This window comes from Beta vulgaris, chromosome 6, assembly GCF_026745355.1.
Source record: "Beta vulgaris subsp. vulgaris cultivar EL10 chromosome 6, EL10.2, whole genome shotgun sequence".
Taxonomy (NCBI): domain Eukaryota; kingdom Viridiplantae; phylum Streptophyta; class Magnoliopsida; order Caryophyllales; family Amaranthaceae; genus Beta; species Beta vulgaris.
Window position 1 is genome coordinate 15,190,294 of NC_079207.1, and position 17,049 is coordinate 15,207,342.

Sequence of the window (17,049 nt, forward strand, 5' to 3'; positions counted from 1 at the left end):
ATGAAACGAAAATGAAAAAAAGGAACAAAAACTAATATACAAAGAGAAGTATAAATAAGTATACAAGAAGTATACAAGAACATTAATCAAAACAAAGATGAAAATACAAGAAATTATATACAAAGAGAAGTATACAAGAACATTAATCAAAATAAACAAAGAGAAGTATACAAGAATAACATTAATCAAAATAAACAAAGAGAAGTATACAAGAATAACATTAATCAAAATAAACAAAGAGAAGTATACAAGAACATTAATCAAAACAAAGAGAAGTATACATGAACATTAATCAAAACAAAGAGAAGTATACAAGAACATTAATCAAAACAAAGAGAGTATACAAGAACATTAATCAAAATATATAAACAAAGAGAAGTATACAAGAACATTATAGATCTGAAAATACAAGAACTACAACTTAATAATGTTTAAATACATAAAACAAAACCCAAATACATAATTTAAGGGAAAAAAAAAATTTCGGAAAAACTTAAAATGGCTATTTGGAGGCTTAAACAAATTCGGATGGCTTAAAAAGCCTAAACGTCACGGCATAGCGGTGAGTTTGACTCGTTGGCTCGTTCCGCTTCCGAAAAGGTATCACAATAGGCAATCGGACTCCGTCGCTATGTTTAGTGCAAATCATTTCAAGGTTTTTGTCGCAAATGTTTATGGGAGTTAGAGAAGAGAGGATGAGAGAGAAGGAGGAAAGGAATAATAAGGGACGTGAGAGAGGAGAGAGAATGAGGGATAATATATTTGACGAATCCCCGCTCAATATTTCAAAGCCCGCGATTCTGAAATTTCAAATTTTTTCAGGAAGGGCTGCGCTTTTTTAAAAGCGCAGCCCTTCTTACCTACAGAAGGGCTGCGCTTATTTAAAAAAGCGCAGCCCTACTAGTGAAGGGCTGCGCTTTTTTTAAAAAGCGCAGCCCTTCTGCTTAGTAGGGCTGCGCTTTTTTAAAAAAGCGCAGCCCTTCACTAGTAGGGCTGCGCTTTTACGAAAAGCGCAGCCCTTCCTGTGCAGCCCTTTATGTTTTTTCCCCTAGTGGGTGGTAAAAGGGCCAAATGAAGTCCAAAAGGACCCTGTATTTTTGTAATTCTTGCCCCTGACTCAAGTGAGGCTTTACAAGTTACGATTGGGGAGGGAGAGGGTGCAAGACCTTCTCATGAGGGACCTAGTTTCCCCCCACCTGACGATGTGACCCTTGTGGTCACGCCAATAGTTCCTACTCAGAGGAAACACTCAGAGGAAGATGGTGACTGGAAGGTGGTAACTAGGAAATCAAAGGAAAAGGGAGACAAGTAGCATCTCGAGCTGCTAGAACATCTGTTAGTTATGAACTGTCTGAAAGTAGAATCTCAGTTGGAGCTGGGGGTGCTAAGGGACCAAACCCTTATCTTTCATGATGATTGGTACATCATGGAATATAAGGGGAATAAATGATCCTTTTGAAATAAAGGAGGTCAAGGCCTTTTTGTTTTCTCAGAAAGTGGAGGTTTGTGCCATGTTTAAAACCAGGGTTAGGTGTCATAATGCGGGGAAAGTTCAGAAGAGTTTTGGGAAAGATTGGAGTTGGTTTTGTAATTATAGCCATTCCCCTAGCGGAAGAATTTGGATTGGGTGGAAGCATTCTAATGTGAATGTGCAACTCATAAATGTTCAGGAGCAGTTTATGGTGTAAAATGTGCAAGGTGGGAGACATTAATTCCAAATCGTGGTTGTGTATGGTTTACACTCTATTGTAGATAGGAAAGCTTTGTGGAGTGGGCTAATGCAACATGTTCATTGGTTAGTCCCTCTTATGGTTATAGGAGACTTTAACTCTGTTTGCCACTTAGATGATAGGTTAAATGGAACTTTAATTACTGATGCTGAAATAAGAGACTTCATGGAATTTCTTCTAAGTTCAAGTTTAATTGAAGCTAAAAGCTCTGGCTTATTCTACTCTTGGTCTAATAGTAGTACAAGGGAGGAAATAATCATGAGGAGAATTGATAAAGAGTTTGTGAATCAAGCATGACTAGTGCACGCTGATGTCTACATTTAATACTTAGCACCAGGGGTATCTGATCACTCTTCTTTGGTATTCAACTTGAATATGGAATCAAGGGAGAATGGAAGGCCATTTAGATTTATGAATTTCATGGCTGATCATGCCGATTTCCAAAGCATGCAGTAGTGCTTGGCAATATGTAAATGGGAAGTTTAATCTCCAAAGTGTGGGGTTGAAGTTGCAGGCAGTGAAAAGGGGGCTTAAGAAGCTACATAGAGTAAAGTCTGGGAAGGCTCATGAAAAATTAGAGCATCTGAGGAAGAAAATGGAGGAAATTCATTGTCAAAGAGACTTTGATGTTGATGAAACAACTCAGATGATTGAAAAAGAGAAAATTACAAGTAGGGGTACCCTTGATTTTTTACCTTTCAAGTACTGAGGGGTACCCTTAACTTCAAATAAGCTAACTTATACCCAAAGTAAGCCTTTGGTGGAGGAAATTACAAGTAGAGCTCAGACCTGAATGGCTCATCTGCTCTCTTATGCTAGGAGGTTACAGTTGGTGAAGAGTGTGCTTAGTAGTATGCAAAACTACTGGGCTCACATCTTTCCTCTTTCTAAGAAGATAACTAAAGTTGTTAAGAGTGTGTGTGTAGGAGATTCTTATGGGCAGGAAGAACTGAAGATTCAAGGAAAGCTCTTGTCGTCTAGAACATCCTTCAGCTTCCTAAATGTGTAGGTGGGTGGAACATGGTCAGTATGGATCATTGGAATAAGGCTGATTTGCTGAAGCTTCTGTGGGCTATTGAATTCAAAAAAGACAAGTTGTGGGTCAGATGGGTGCATGCTTATTATATTAAAAGGCATACTTATGCTACTGTGAGAATTAGTAATCAATCTTCTTGGTTACTTAGGAAGATTATAAGCACTAGGAAATTGTTGGATTCTCTTGGAGGCTGGCTGTAATATCCCAAAATTTTAAACATGTTTATTAAAGTAATTAAAAAGGTGAAATCGTTCACTTAATAATTATTTTAGTTAAGTAAGTCTAACTATGATTTATTTTATTTAGAACTTTTAACTAAACTAACAAATTCTATGAAATATTGTAATTGAAGAGTAAGATGAGTAATAACACCCAAGTAACTTATACTACAACAAAGAAGGAAATCAACAAAATAAAAAAAAAAATAAAAAGGAGGAGGAAACCCTCCCCTAGGTGAACCCACGGCAACACCGACCACCCCTACTCCCCTCTTTGTTCCCTATTCTAATCTCCCCTATTTGAACCACCATTAATCATCTTCCACCTTCAATTTTTGTCTCCAATTATCTGTTTATAAATGCACAGAAGTAATGAGCTTGAATTACAAACTCACACCACAAATAAAAATCACAAATCTCTCCTCTCACTCTTTCTTCTCGGCACCACCAAGCCACCACCACGGTGCGCCCCACCTTTTGCGCGCCACCCCCCCTGGCCGACGAACATTTTTCCTTCGCCGACGACCTACGCCGCAGCCTGCTCTTCTCTCTCGTCTCACCTCGTTCGAACTCCCCTCTGTTTCGCGCGCTGCTGCTGCTGCTCGCGTTTTCTGCCGCCGCCGGAGCTTCGAGGACCGCCACAGGCCTCCCGTGTCGTCGCCCGCTGCCGTCGTCTCAGCCGGAGCTCGCCGGAGCTCGTTCTCTGCCTCGTTCGTCCCTGCTCCAAGTGAGCAGAGGTAAACCTCTTTTCTATTTTTCCCTCTTAAACTGATTTCAAGTTTAATGCTAATGCAAGCCCAAATTACTACCTAGTGATAATTAGTTTAAGTTGGGCCTATAGAAAACTGATTTATATTAATTCAACCAACTCAATTAAGTTGTTGCATGTGTATTAGTTGGGCTCAAATCTGATTTTCTTATAATGTTAGTGAAGCTACTTTTAATTATTGGGCTAATGGAGTTAAGTTGAAACTGATTTAGTGTTTTATTAGGCCATGTTAGTTTAATTTATTAGCGAGCTAAACATATTGTTGGGCTTATAATCTGATTTACATAGTTAAGTCACTTAAGTAAATTTTGTTGTTTTGATATATTGGGCTTAAGTGGACTGTTTTGTTGTTTCAATTAAGACACTTAGTTTAGATTAAACCTTTAACTAGTTGGGTTGATAATTATACTAAGAATTAATTAAAAAAGGTTAGGTTAAACTAATTAATTACTAGTCCTTATAATCTGAATTTTTGTAAGTTAATATTTAGAACACTAAACTTGTATGATTAACTTCATAAGTTTACTAATTACTAATGTAGGAGGCTAATGCTAATATTTTAAATAACTAGACTAATGTAAATAACCAACCTAGTTTAGTGATCATGCGAAAATTGATGGTTGCTCATGTATGAGTAATTTGACGAGCTTTTATAATTAATTTTAGTTTCTAAAGGATATTAGGAGTTCGAATTATATTATATTAGTGGTCATTACATTATTGATATTAATAATCCAAGTTAAATGATAACCACCTAAGCTTATAAATTAGTAACTCGATAGTAATAAATGAAATAGCACTCATTGGCCTAGTTTGTAAACATAGTAGAAAGTAGGAATATTGTTATATCATGAGTGTTGTTAAAGTAAATCTATTTAGTAACATGTACTTATAGTTTATGAAAACATGAATCACATGTTAACATTATTTACCATTAGAATCATCTCCTTATAACTTGTATATTTAAAATATGATGAAAGTAATGGTATGGACTATAAGGTAAACTTAAATTTAATTATGCTTAAGTATAACTCGAATGTCTAAAAATATTTTATGGGTAATCTCACGCCTAATGAAAGATTGTTTAGGAAAAACAAAACGTCTAATTAAATAGTAATAAATTTTATATTCAATTATTTATTAGATTAAGGGAAGGAATATTACAAGCCTCCCCCGGCTCTCAAGAAAACGTAGCTACGGTACCAGGTAACGTCTACTGCTAACACCCACAATTCCTTTCGAATGAAGTTTTATGGTATTTCGTACTATGTTGTTGATGTATGGATTGTGGGATATGAAATGTTTTATGAATATGATGATTTTCGATGATATGAAATGATTTTGATGTTTATGAAAATATGAGGATGATGACACTATGATGATAATGATGTTTCATGATTATGATTACAATGATGTAATGTAATTATGATATGATATGTAAAAGAAATGATAACATGATAAAGTACAGCGAAAGATGGTTCTTGGCAGTATGATACGGGTACCGCAAGTGTCACCTATGTTGTGGCCACCCGACTGATTTATGATACGGGTACCGCAAGTGTCACCTATGTTGTGGCCACCCGACTGATTTATGATACGGGTACCGCAAGTGTCACCTATGTTGTGGCCACCCGACTGTTAAATGATACGGGCACCACAAGTGTCACCTATGATGTGACCGCCCGACTGGTATGTAATGGGAGACGTCCCTTATGTTATGATGTACTAGCCAAGTTACCTAATTAAAAGATATATGATGAAGGTTAACATGATAAAGGTTGATGGTAATGTTTTATGTTTTCGATTAAATGACATGTTTATGAAGTGATTTTACTATTTCTCTCCTCCCTGATTGCCAATAAAATGAATTGAAATATTTTACGATGTTAGAGTAGTATGTTACTGAGCCTCGGCTCATGACGTTTTGTTTTCTGTTTTAGGTACTGATGATGATAACGGGATGGCGTAGCTGTGAGGAGTTGTTTAGTTTTAAGCTTTCTTAAAGTACTTGTGGTTTAGTTTGTGTCAAACTATGTTAGTTGCTAAGTTTCAACTTTAGTTTGTTAAATGGATAATTATGATGCTTTAAGTTATAATATGTTGAAGTATGATTTTATGTTAGCCTTGTGCTTTCCACTCGGGAAGTACGGCGGTAACACACCGACCCTCTAGGTTCCGCTGCTAATGACACTCAAATTAACTTAATAATGATGATTAGAGGTCGGGGCATACACTGGCAGGCTGTTAGCAATGGGCACACCTTTTTTATAAAAAAGCCTACAGACTTATTTCAAGGGAGTTTGTTAGAGTTCCATAGAAGAGACTCATTTGCAACAATGCTACAGCGCCAAAAAGTAAATTCATCTTATGGTTTGGGTTGCATAACAGGCTAGCCACTATTGACAGGCTCAGTAGATGGGGTATTCATTGTAATACTAATACTCACTACCTTTGTAATTTAGAAACTGAATCTGTGCAGCATCCCTTTTTCCAGTGTTGGTCTGCAAGTAATGTTTGGAGGGTGTTTGCTCCAGGTTACACTATGCTAGGTCCAACAACACTTTTCAAAGTGTTATCGAAATTGCAAGGAGAATGGCTAGTAAGAAATCTGGTAGAATTTATGTTATGATACTCACTGAATGTGTTTATGCTGTGTGGAGACAACGCAATAGCCTGATTTTCTCTAATGTACTTAAGCCCATCGAGGTTGTAATTAGGGATGTGATGTTTAGGATAACTGTTAGGTGCTCAGAGTAAGATAGGAGACAAATGATTGTGTAAGTTATTAAGTGTTGTTCTGTTTGTTTGCTTGCTTTTGTGTTGGGTGGCTAATCTAGCTAGTGTGATTAGCTTTTGTAATAACCTTTCTTTTGGTAATATATTTCCTCTTCAATTTCCAAAAAAACAATTAAAGGAGCAACAGCGGGTAATTACCTATGAAAATCGTAGCAATAGGGCAACCTATTGTTACGATTCCTACCAAAAACCGCAGCAATAGGTAGTATCAATAATAATAAAAAAGAATAGTTAAAAAGCAACCTATTGTTGTTGTTTTTATGTTGCTAACAACATCAATAGGTGAGTCTATTGCTGCTGTTTTTACGAACAACAAAAACAATAGGTTACTTTTAAAAAAAAAAAGAAATCATACATTTATAATGTCATATACTTCATCTACGCAACATTTTCACAAAGAAAACCACACAACCAGATTTTTTTGGAATTCATTCAAACATCAAATGAATTAACAAAGCCCATAACTACAACATTTACATTTGACATTATAAGTTTTATATTGAAATCAGAAAATACAAATAATATCTAAAAAGTATATATCGATCATATCTAAAACAAATAATCAAGAGATCAAAAAAATAACAACAAAAATGAAAATAATTAATCAAATATCCTCCTTCAGTCAGCATGGTTTAATTTTGAACTGTTGCTTCACTTCAAACTTACAGTGTCCGTTTCTTCGGTGGCGAACCTTCAAACCTTCACTTCCCACCATTTTCTTTGAGCGACGCAACATCATAAAATAAACGGTATTTTCACCATATACCCCTAACAAATTTTTCTTTGCACCATATATCCTTTCAACTTTTGAAATTCACCATATACCCCCCACTTTTCGAAAAATACGTTCACTTACCCTTAATGACTAATGACGTTAAACTCTATTAGTCATTAACCTCTAAACTCCCCTTTAATCCTAATTAACTAACTTCAATCTAACCCTGATCCTAACCCTAACCCTTAATCTAATATGCTAACCCTAACCACTTCTCGCCCACCCTAACCTTAACTCTAAGTAAACCCTAACTATCTCTCTCCCTAACCCACCCCTAGGCCACCAACCAACCTCAGCCCCCCAACCCAACCCCAACCCACCAACCTACCCCCCTCCACAACCACTGCAACCCACCCTTCCTCCCCTACCCCTGTAACCTCGCCATCCCCCACCCTCGCAACCTCGCAACCAACCCCCACCCCGCAACCTCGCCAACCCCCTTCCCCACCCCCATCCCCACCCCTGCAGCCCCTCACCCCTTTGATTTTCGCAACTCAGACCACCACCCCACTGATTTTGGCACCCTACCCCACCAAATTTTCGCACCCCACTGAGTTTCAAATTCGATATATACCGGATTTTCGCAACTCAGACCACCACCCCCACTAATTTTCGCATACCCACCCCCCACCTCGTCGATTTCCTGGAACTGTTGGGGTGCAAAAATCAGTGGTGATGAGAGTTAGAGGTGCAAAATCAGGTGGGATGGGGTGCCAAAATTCGATGGGGTGCGAAAATCAGTGGGGGTGGGGGTGGGGGCTAGCGAGGTTGAGGGGGTGGGGGCTGACGAGGTTGCGGGGGTGGGGGTGGTGGGCTCGTGGGGCTGGGGTTGTTAAGGGTGGTGGGTTGGGGTTGTTGGGAGGGTGGTGGGATGGGTGGTGGTTGGGGTTGTGGGGGTGGTGGGCTAGGGGTGGGTGGTGGGCTTTTAGGGTTAGTTATGGTTTTTAGGGTTACTTAGGATTTAGGATTTAGGATAGTTAATTAGGTTTAGGGGATATTAGAGATTAATGACTAACGGAAGTCTAACACCGTTAGTTAAAGGGGTGGTCTGATGTATTTTTTGAAAATTGGAGGGTATATGATGAATTTGAAAACTTGCGAGGGTATATGATGCAAAAAAAATTTGTTAGGGGTATATGGTGAAAAAACCGTAAATAAAGAAATAAAAACCTCATCATTAGTGAACAAATAAAAGCAAGAAATCACAAAATACGTTGACATCGAAAAGATGAAATTAGATGGAGAGAAAAACAAAAATGGAGGAGAAGAAAAGTTTACCACATAAGAGCTCACATGCTCTTGCCAGTGACGGGATACCATCGTTTAGTGGCGTGAAAAGTTTACCTCCATGGCCACCTCCCATTTTCTCTCTCGTGCTTCATAGAAAATGCACAAGTAGAGGAAAAATGGTGAGCATGAAGAAAGGAGCAGTAAAAGTGAGAGAAAGAAAGGAGAGCAGCGAAAGTAGAGACGAAGAAAGGAGGAGCGAAAGTTAGCGAGGGAGGCGCCATGAAAGATGGGAGAGAGATAGGGTGAGAGGATTGAGAGGGAGAACTGAGAAGTGAGGGAGGCAAGGTTAGATTTATGTTTTAATGATCTAGGTTTGTGCGAGTGTGCGACTCAAGTATTATTATATAATAGTGGGCTTTTAATGCTGCGGTTTATTAAGGAGACTGCAACAAATAGATTAAAATATTAATATTTAATCTATTGCTGATTAAAATATTAAATTAAAATATTAATATTTTAATCTATTGCTGCGGGTTTGGGTGGGAACTGCAACATAGATCTTCAAACAATTTTGAAAATTTTCCATTGACATCTATTGCTGCGGTTTCTACCCAAATTCGCAGCAATAGGTTAATTTTCGATTTTTTTATTTTCTTTTGACATGGTTTATTGCTGGGCATGGGTAAAACCGCACGAATTCAGCCGTAGCAATAAGCAATTATTCTACTAGTGAATGATAAAATCGTGTTTTCAGGTGTTTCTTTGCCGATTGAGGTAGCTTGTAATACTAATATCATCTTCCTTTGCCAACGTAAATACGCCCTTGTTTACTTTTCAGAGATCGACCATGCCTTCTATTGTAAAATTTATTGGGTATGTGTTGAACGAAGATGTATAACATGAAGTAAGTAGACGAAGCGAAGTTGACAAGGAAGTACAACAACCCACGAGATTTGGTGTGGAAGAGCTCGTACCCTTAGCTTGACGTGCATAGTTGCTGCCAGCCCGCCAGGGAATCCCGGTTTCGCAGGTCAGCAGCCCGTACCCAGCGGAATTAGCGCGCCCAGTAACACGGGTCTTGTCATGTGCAACCCAATATGGGTTTTACTCTACCTGGCTTAAGTTTTATAGTTTGTTAATTCCCTAGCATAGATATATTAGGCCAGCTTTTTTTTTTCTTTTGGGAATATATTATTCTATCTAGGATTATTGTTATATTCCTAGTAAGATTATATTATTTCTAGTTGGCTATATATATAAGCCATGGGATGGGAATAATAAGTGGGTTGAGAGAGAAAAAGCCAAGATGTAAGGTGTTTGGTAAACTCGGGTTCGAGGCTCGGATCTCAGGGATCCGGGTTCTTAGGTGATTAGGGAAGACCGAGAAGATATTATAAGCCTTGTAATTCACCATATCGTAAACATCATTGAAAGTCTTAGTGCATTGATTTGTGATTTTTTCTCACAGTTCTTGGGTTTGCACGTTAAATATTCTTATGTGATCTTTATTGTTGTTTCTTGTGTTAATTTCGCGTTATTATTACTTGTTACTATATAATTGTTTATGCATACAATGGTGGACCCCATGGTTGGCTTGCTGGAGCACGCAGGGTGCAGAGTGGTGTAGCTTTAGAGGGTGGATGTATTATGTATGGTTCTCGAAGATGGGTGACTTAGTTAATGCATGACCATGTGGTTGTAGAGCAGGAATATATCAAGGGGTACAACTTGGAAGCATGGAGCGAAAATATATTGGTTGCAACCATAGCTCGACGGCATGCTACATGAGATCTAAGGAGATATGGAAGACTCTCAATGTGACCTCGTGATTGGAAATTTGTGCTTGGTGCCTTGTGTCGAAAGTCTTCTTGATATTGTGTTGGTCAGGTGGTGTGTTTCGCGAGTTGGCGGCGAGACAAGATGATTAGACGGATTATCGCTTGAGGGGAGGCTTGTGGTCCTTGGTATGAGGGGAGGATTGTTGGGTATACATCCCAAGTCCACATTGGAGAGATAAAGAGTTACTTGGTTTCTAAGAGTTCACCAACTAAATTAGTATTAGATCTTTTGAGAAGGAGGCCAAGAACGAATTCATGCAGGCTAGGTCCAAAGTGGACAATATCATACTAATAGTGGAGTTGTAGGTGGACTCGTGGGCCCTACAAATGGTACAAAGCATGCACAAATTTGTTTTTGGGCTCCTTCTGAAAGGCTTCATACTAATGTAGTTAGTGAACTCTTATAAACTAGGTAACTACTTATCTCTTCGATGTGGGACTTGGAATATATACCAAACAAATTTTTTTTAAGTTTTCTCATGGAGTAAAATAATTTATTTATTAATTAGAATGCCATTTCTCTTAGCTTGACGACCCTAAATTCCTTTCAACAAGAAACTACATGCAAAGGGATTTTCCTAATAAAAATCCACTCCTTAAGAGAATTTTTATTTAATTTTTCTAATAAGACGATAAAAAAAGCTTCTATCGATGTTTATTATGCTTAATAGTGCTCCATATTTTCATTTTATCTTTTTATACATAGCTCTGAAAATTGCATACATAATTTTTTGAAAGAAATATAATACATTAGATTACGCGCATATGACACACGAGTTAGTTTTTGTTTGTGTAATTTTTTTACAACATAACAAAAATTTATGTCATATATATGATAAATTTTATATTGATAGATATGGATAAGTATGAGACAATTTAAATGATAAATAGACATTTAATTCACTATCTAACATGATGAAATTTCATTACTATTTTGACACTTATGTTTCAAATTTATTGAATATAAGATTAACTTTTTAGTCAAAACCTCCATGGTTTTCTATCCACTAGATTGTGTTATTATGATATACAATACATTTTATTGCATACATGTTTGTATATATACAATTAAGTAAGGCTTGTCCTAGTGGTAAAAAGTTGGTCTCATGATTTCAAGATCCTTAGATCAAACCTCATTAGGGGCTCAAGAAGTCTGACCTACAAACCTGGCTGGTTGAATGTGAGCGATGTGCCAATTCAGTATGATCCTTCATATTACTTGTTTTGAAAAAAAAATTATATATGTATGTATGCAAGTATATGTGTATATTAGATTTTTTATAGATAATATAAAGATTCTTTATATGTAGGGAAACTTGGAGATTTAATTTTATAAGGAACAAGAATCAAACCGTTATTATAGAGATAAAAAGAAGAAATAGCCTTATTATCTTGTTTGAATGGGTGGATCTGGAGCTCTCTCCTTTTCCTATCTACAATACATCTCCATGGAAATGGGCCTTTAAAGCATATGGGTAAAAGTCATGGTCAATTGTCGAGGAAGGACCACAATCAGCCAATTGGTAATGGGTAAGGCACGTGCGGTTACAACTAAGATGATGGGGTCAGAGGGGACCGCCAACTGGCTAATTGATGCTTTGCCCCAAGTTGCCAAGTTACTCCTAAAACAATTGGCAAAATGTCCACACACGTGCATTGAGTTAGCATTAATTTTTGTTTGATGCCACTTTTAATTCCCCCATTATCCTGTTGCTCATCTCAGCAATATGCCAATATCACTTAATTTTTTTTTGGAAGATTCTAGTATTTTTAAAGGTGAAACGACCGTTTATGAGTGATTTTCACACTCTCCTTCAGTCCACATGCCTTTCTTTTCTCAAGGGGAGTAAATTCCAGACGAGGGGAAGTTTGAAGTAATAATTTGAAGTTTGAAGGAGTGATAGGTTGATACTCCATCTGTTAGAGGAGTGCATGCTTGATTTATATTCTTAATTGATTATGTAATCCTAAAAAACTTGATATGGATATTATCTTAATATAATGTTAAACTAGCTTATTTTATTAGTAAGATTTAGGGAGTGATAGCTATATAATATAAGATCAAATCTCGTATATAAGATTGTTCTTGTGATGACTGATTGATTTCTCAAATTTACAAAGTGATGATTGATAATACATAACCATACTCTAACTGATCAATTTTTTCTTTTACCTCTAGGTTAGACAAAGTATTGTACTTCATCCGTTACGTTTTAGATTAAATGCAATAAAAGAATATTTTATATCGCACAAAAATTACCCCTTTGTGACATTTAAAACGAAACAGAGGAAGTATATATCGTTTGAAGAAGTAGTAATCTTTGAAGTAATAAGGTAATAGTCATCAATAATTACGTTTTTTAATTAGTTAAATTCAATTAATATTAGAAATATGTTCACGAAATTATTATGAAAGTTAGAAAAGATATTAACAAATAATTTTTAACAAATACTTAAGCTTATGAGCAACCCTAATGAACAAGCTGTATTTAAATAAACTAGATACAATTAGCTTATAACATAATCCCTCCGTTTCTTTTTGATTTAATCACTTTACTTTGGAGGAGAATCAATGAGAAACTACAAAAGTATGAGAGAGAAATTGAAAAAGTGGAGAGAAAAACTAAAAAGTGAAAAAGAGAAAGTAAAAAATGGTTAAAATATTAAAAAGTGGATGACATGGGCGGAAAAAGAGGAGAAAGTAGATGTGACATGTTACTAAAAATAGAAAAGTAACAGTGCCTAAATTAAAAAAAAAAAAACAGAATAAAAAGAAAAGTGTGTAGATTAAAAAGAATGGTGGGAGTATTACATAGTGTAATTCAACAATTTATGTGAACCATTACCTAGGTAGCAAAATTAATGCAAAAAGTAGCTGATAATGTTCAAATTCAAAGTTACAAGGTAAAAAGTGTCAAAAGTACCTACATACATAATTTCCTTGTACCTAATTAAAAAAACTTATAATAGACCATGTGAATTGTGATTTGGGAAGCATCACATAAAACTAAAATCAATACAGTCCAGTTTTTTCCTTCTCAGAAGCTAACAACATAAGAGTGAAGGGAACATGAAAGAGATATCGCAAGATCTTATTCCCCCCGTTGCAAGACCTTGGTGACAAGAGAAGAATAAATAAAATCATTAGTACACCTAAAAGCACCCCTCCGATAACTAACACCAAAACAGCTAACCAATTAGCTACATTATGCAACATAACAAAAAATCCCGCCATGAACGCCACACACATGGTGGCAAGGGCAATTCCTAGCAACGGAAGTGCGACGTCAAGCGATAATAGGACGAGCCTGGGATCATCAAGGTGAGCCCATATGAGGGTGACCGCAGCAAGGATGGCGGTATACATGGAAATAGTGTTGCAGATCACGAACACTTTAAAGGCAGCCTTGTGGGCGAGAGTAGCCATGCCTACGTGGGGTTCATTGTTGTTATAACCACCAGGGATGTTCGAGGCGGAAGCGTAGGTTACGGTGGCTACTAGAGTGGACACCAATAGGAGTGTGTTGATTCTCTCCTTGTACTTGTTTTTCTTTTTCACTTTTGGATGATTACTACTTACTGTGTTTCCTTTTTTCTTTTTCTGTTGAAAACTTACTATGTTTCCTTGGTCATCGAGTACCACGGAAACAGTGGAGGTATTTTCATCACTTACAGCTACAGATGGGTGTTCATTAGTTTGGCTACCTGTGCTCATGTCTGCTGGCGGATGAAGACAGTTTACGTAGTGCAATTGTGGGGCTCTTGGAACACCCGCATATATTAAGGATAACCAAGCCAACCGCTGCAAATTTTAAGATTGAAATATACTTATCAATCAATAGTATCAATATTTTGTTTCTAGAGAATGTACAGTATCATTTTATGTAAACATATTAGTATATTAGATAGGTAATGCAATTAACTTAGAGAAAAAAATTAATCAATGATGATGATAAAAAATATATATAGCAGTATGAGGTACTGGTAGTGAGGCAAAAACGAAACGATAAGGAAAACAAGACAAGGATGGAATTTTTTTCATGCATAGTACGTGATGGTTCAATAAACTTTATATGTTGGTATTTATATACTTCCTCCGTTTCAATTTAATTGTGACACTTTCTATTTTACTGAGTTTCAATTTAGTTTTGACACTTTCATTTTGGGTAATAACTTTTCTCTATCTCTCTCCTATCACACGAGACCCTTTTATTTTCTTTCTCTATCTCTCTCCTCTCCAAAAATTGTCTAATAGTTTGTAATTTTAAAAGTATGAAACGAAGGAAAGTAAATAAAATTGTTGTACATTGAAGACTGAAGGCGGCCTTTTATATTAAGGATTAAGGTCTTGGAATAGCTCATATATATTATAACCCCTGAAGGCCTGAACAACTAACTACAAATTAAAGTGTTCTACGAGATTATTATTTACAAAAATTCAAAATCTATATGGCCTCCAAGATCCTAATATATGTATGATAATCAGTGTATGAGGTGAAATGCGTAAACAGATAAGTGGGAAGTAAAGCATTTAAGAAGAAAGGAATTCCATTGTAATTATAAATCTAGCAAATAACTCTCATCCCACATAATTTCAACACTAATTACACATGAAGAACACTTGCACCATCATATACTTCATGAAGTTGTGGATGATTGTTAGGTGAGTGTATAATTAGTGACAAAGTACATGAACAGTTGAAAATTATTAAGTTTATTTTTCTAAATTAATTTTCACTACGAATTTCATCAGTATTAGAATATTATAGTGCATACTAGCTTGTAAAAAAGTTGACATATATAGTGGAACTTTCTCGCTCTTCAATGATTCAATGAAACTCGTCTAGGGGGGTTCCAAAAATAAGTGGCTACATGTACTTTGGGTAGATAAGATATTTCTTAGAGTTGATAATAATGAATTGCAGCAACATGCTCTTTATACATTGACTAGTAAACGCAAGCCTCGATATTAAGGGTCAACATAAGAAGCTAGTGTGGCCAATTATTAGAATTTGTAAGTCTGCGTCATAGCAATAATCATTCTCGCACTTTTTTAAAAAAAAAAACTTCATATTCGGTGAAGAGGAAAAGAAAATTGTATCCAAACAATGGAAATTGAAACTGTCCTTTTCCTATACAAATTCTCCTATCGAAACAAACTATCGATGAAAGAAGAAAACGTTGATAAATGTATATATTTCCTTCCTCAAAATAAGTATCGGTGACAAAATTACATGATCACTCGTTTATTCTACTTTATTAGACAGTCATATACTAGTCAAAAGAGCTCGTTTTAGTTATTTACTGGCAACTTCAATAATGTAGACTCTGTTGTTTATTCCCTCATGCATGTCCAGTATGATAGTTGATTATAAATTATGGTAATGAGAATGAATTTGTGTGAATTTGTGAAAAAATCATTGTCCATTTTCATGGTAATCCTAATTTATCCTAAAGTCTCTATTTTCCTTCTTGAATTTTCATTCCATCCAATACCACCTTGTAGGTGGTAATGAGTGGCAATGAAATTGCTTCCCCTTAGAGACAAAAACATAAGTTCAGGGGTGATCGAGATTGCATGCATTCCCATTACAACAATTTATTAACAACTACCAAACGGGCTGTCATTGTAAAAAAAAAAATGCGAAACATATGTTTACTTTTACGTACCTCTTCAAATGAAGGAATACCATTTCCACATTCCTCGGCAATGTCAAGAGCTGTAAATCCAGCCTTGTTCTGGAGGGTTAACTTGACCCTGTTATCCCATGTGAAAATATAAACCACTTTAGGATGTTTTTCCATGGTAGCTAAATGCAAGGGAGTGTTACCATCTTTATCTTTGGTGTTGATCATTTTCTCAAATCCTGGCTGTCGTAAGATATACTTAACGACCTCAGTTTGTTGTAAAGTGCAGTAACTTTACACTTGTTTTGCATAAAGTAATGCTTTCATATATTTATCATAACAATAAACAAGCCATTATATAGGCTTTACAATAAACAAACTTAACTAAAGAATAGGAAATGCATTAGAAAGTGGGTAATCATGGCCCACAATGTACTCCACTAACTCTAACTTCTAGCCACTAACAATTAACTACTTAGTCCACTACTAATTTTGGGGCAGTAACAAACACACCCCCTTGCCCTCAAAATCAGTTACACCCATTTTTGACCTGAAATATTCATGTTTTCCAACAGACAATGACTTTGTCAAAACATCAGCTACCTGCTCCTTCGTTCCACAATGCTTCAGCATAATTAACTCTTTTGCAACAAGATCTCGAATGAAATGACAACGTATATCAATATGCTTTGTTCTGCTGTGGAATGCCGGATTTTTTGCCATGGAAATTGCTGCCTTATTGTCACAGTAAATCTGAGTTGGACCAAGTTGCTCTTCTTGGAAGTCTGAGAGTAACTTCCTTAACCATACCGCCTGACATGCTGCAGCAGTTGTGGCGACGTACTCAGCCTCTGAGGATGACAGAGCCACCGTTTCTTGCTTCTTTGAGCTCCATGTAATAGCACCAGAACCCAAACTGAAAACACAACCAGATGTGCTTTTCCTAGTATCGAGACTGCCTGCCCAGTCACTGTCAGTATACCCAAGCAACCTGCACTTGGATGCTTGTGAGTACCAGATTCCGTAAGC

At 36.5% G+C, this 17,049-nt stretch overlaps 1 protein-coding gene across 1 annotated transcript; it reads right to left on the bottom strand.

Annotated features, from left to right (window-relative positions):
• Positions 1 to 12,586: 12,586 nt before the first annotated feature.
• On the bottom strand, positions 12,587 to 16,248 carry LOC130591905 (protein ACCELERATED CELL DEATH 6-like). The gene is made up of 2 exons (XM_057395878.1): positions 16,063 to 16,248; positions 12,587 to 14,194 (listed from the first exon to the last, which is right to left on the bottom strand). Exons 1-2 carry the CDS (start codon positions 16,246 to 16,248, stop codon positions 13,406 to 13,408), a joined length of 975 nt encoding a protein of 324 aa, XP_057251861.1. The 3' UTR covers positions 12,587 to 13,405.
• Positions 16,249 to 17,049: the final 801 nt, after the last annotated feature.

What these genes read in the sequence shown, in the direction of transcription:
- LOC130591905 (XM_057395878.1), bottom strand. Translation starts at nt 16,248, where the DNA reads ATGATCAACACCAAAGATAAAGATGGTAACACTCCCTTGCATTTAGCT. An exon ending in GTATTCCTTCATTTGAAGAG is followed by an intron (nt 14,195 to 16,062) that starts GTACGTAAAAGT and finishes TAAAATTTGCAG; the next exon opens with CGGTTGGCTTGGTTATCCTT.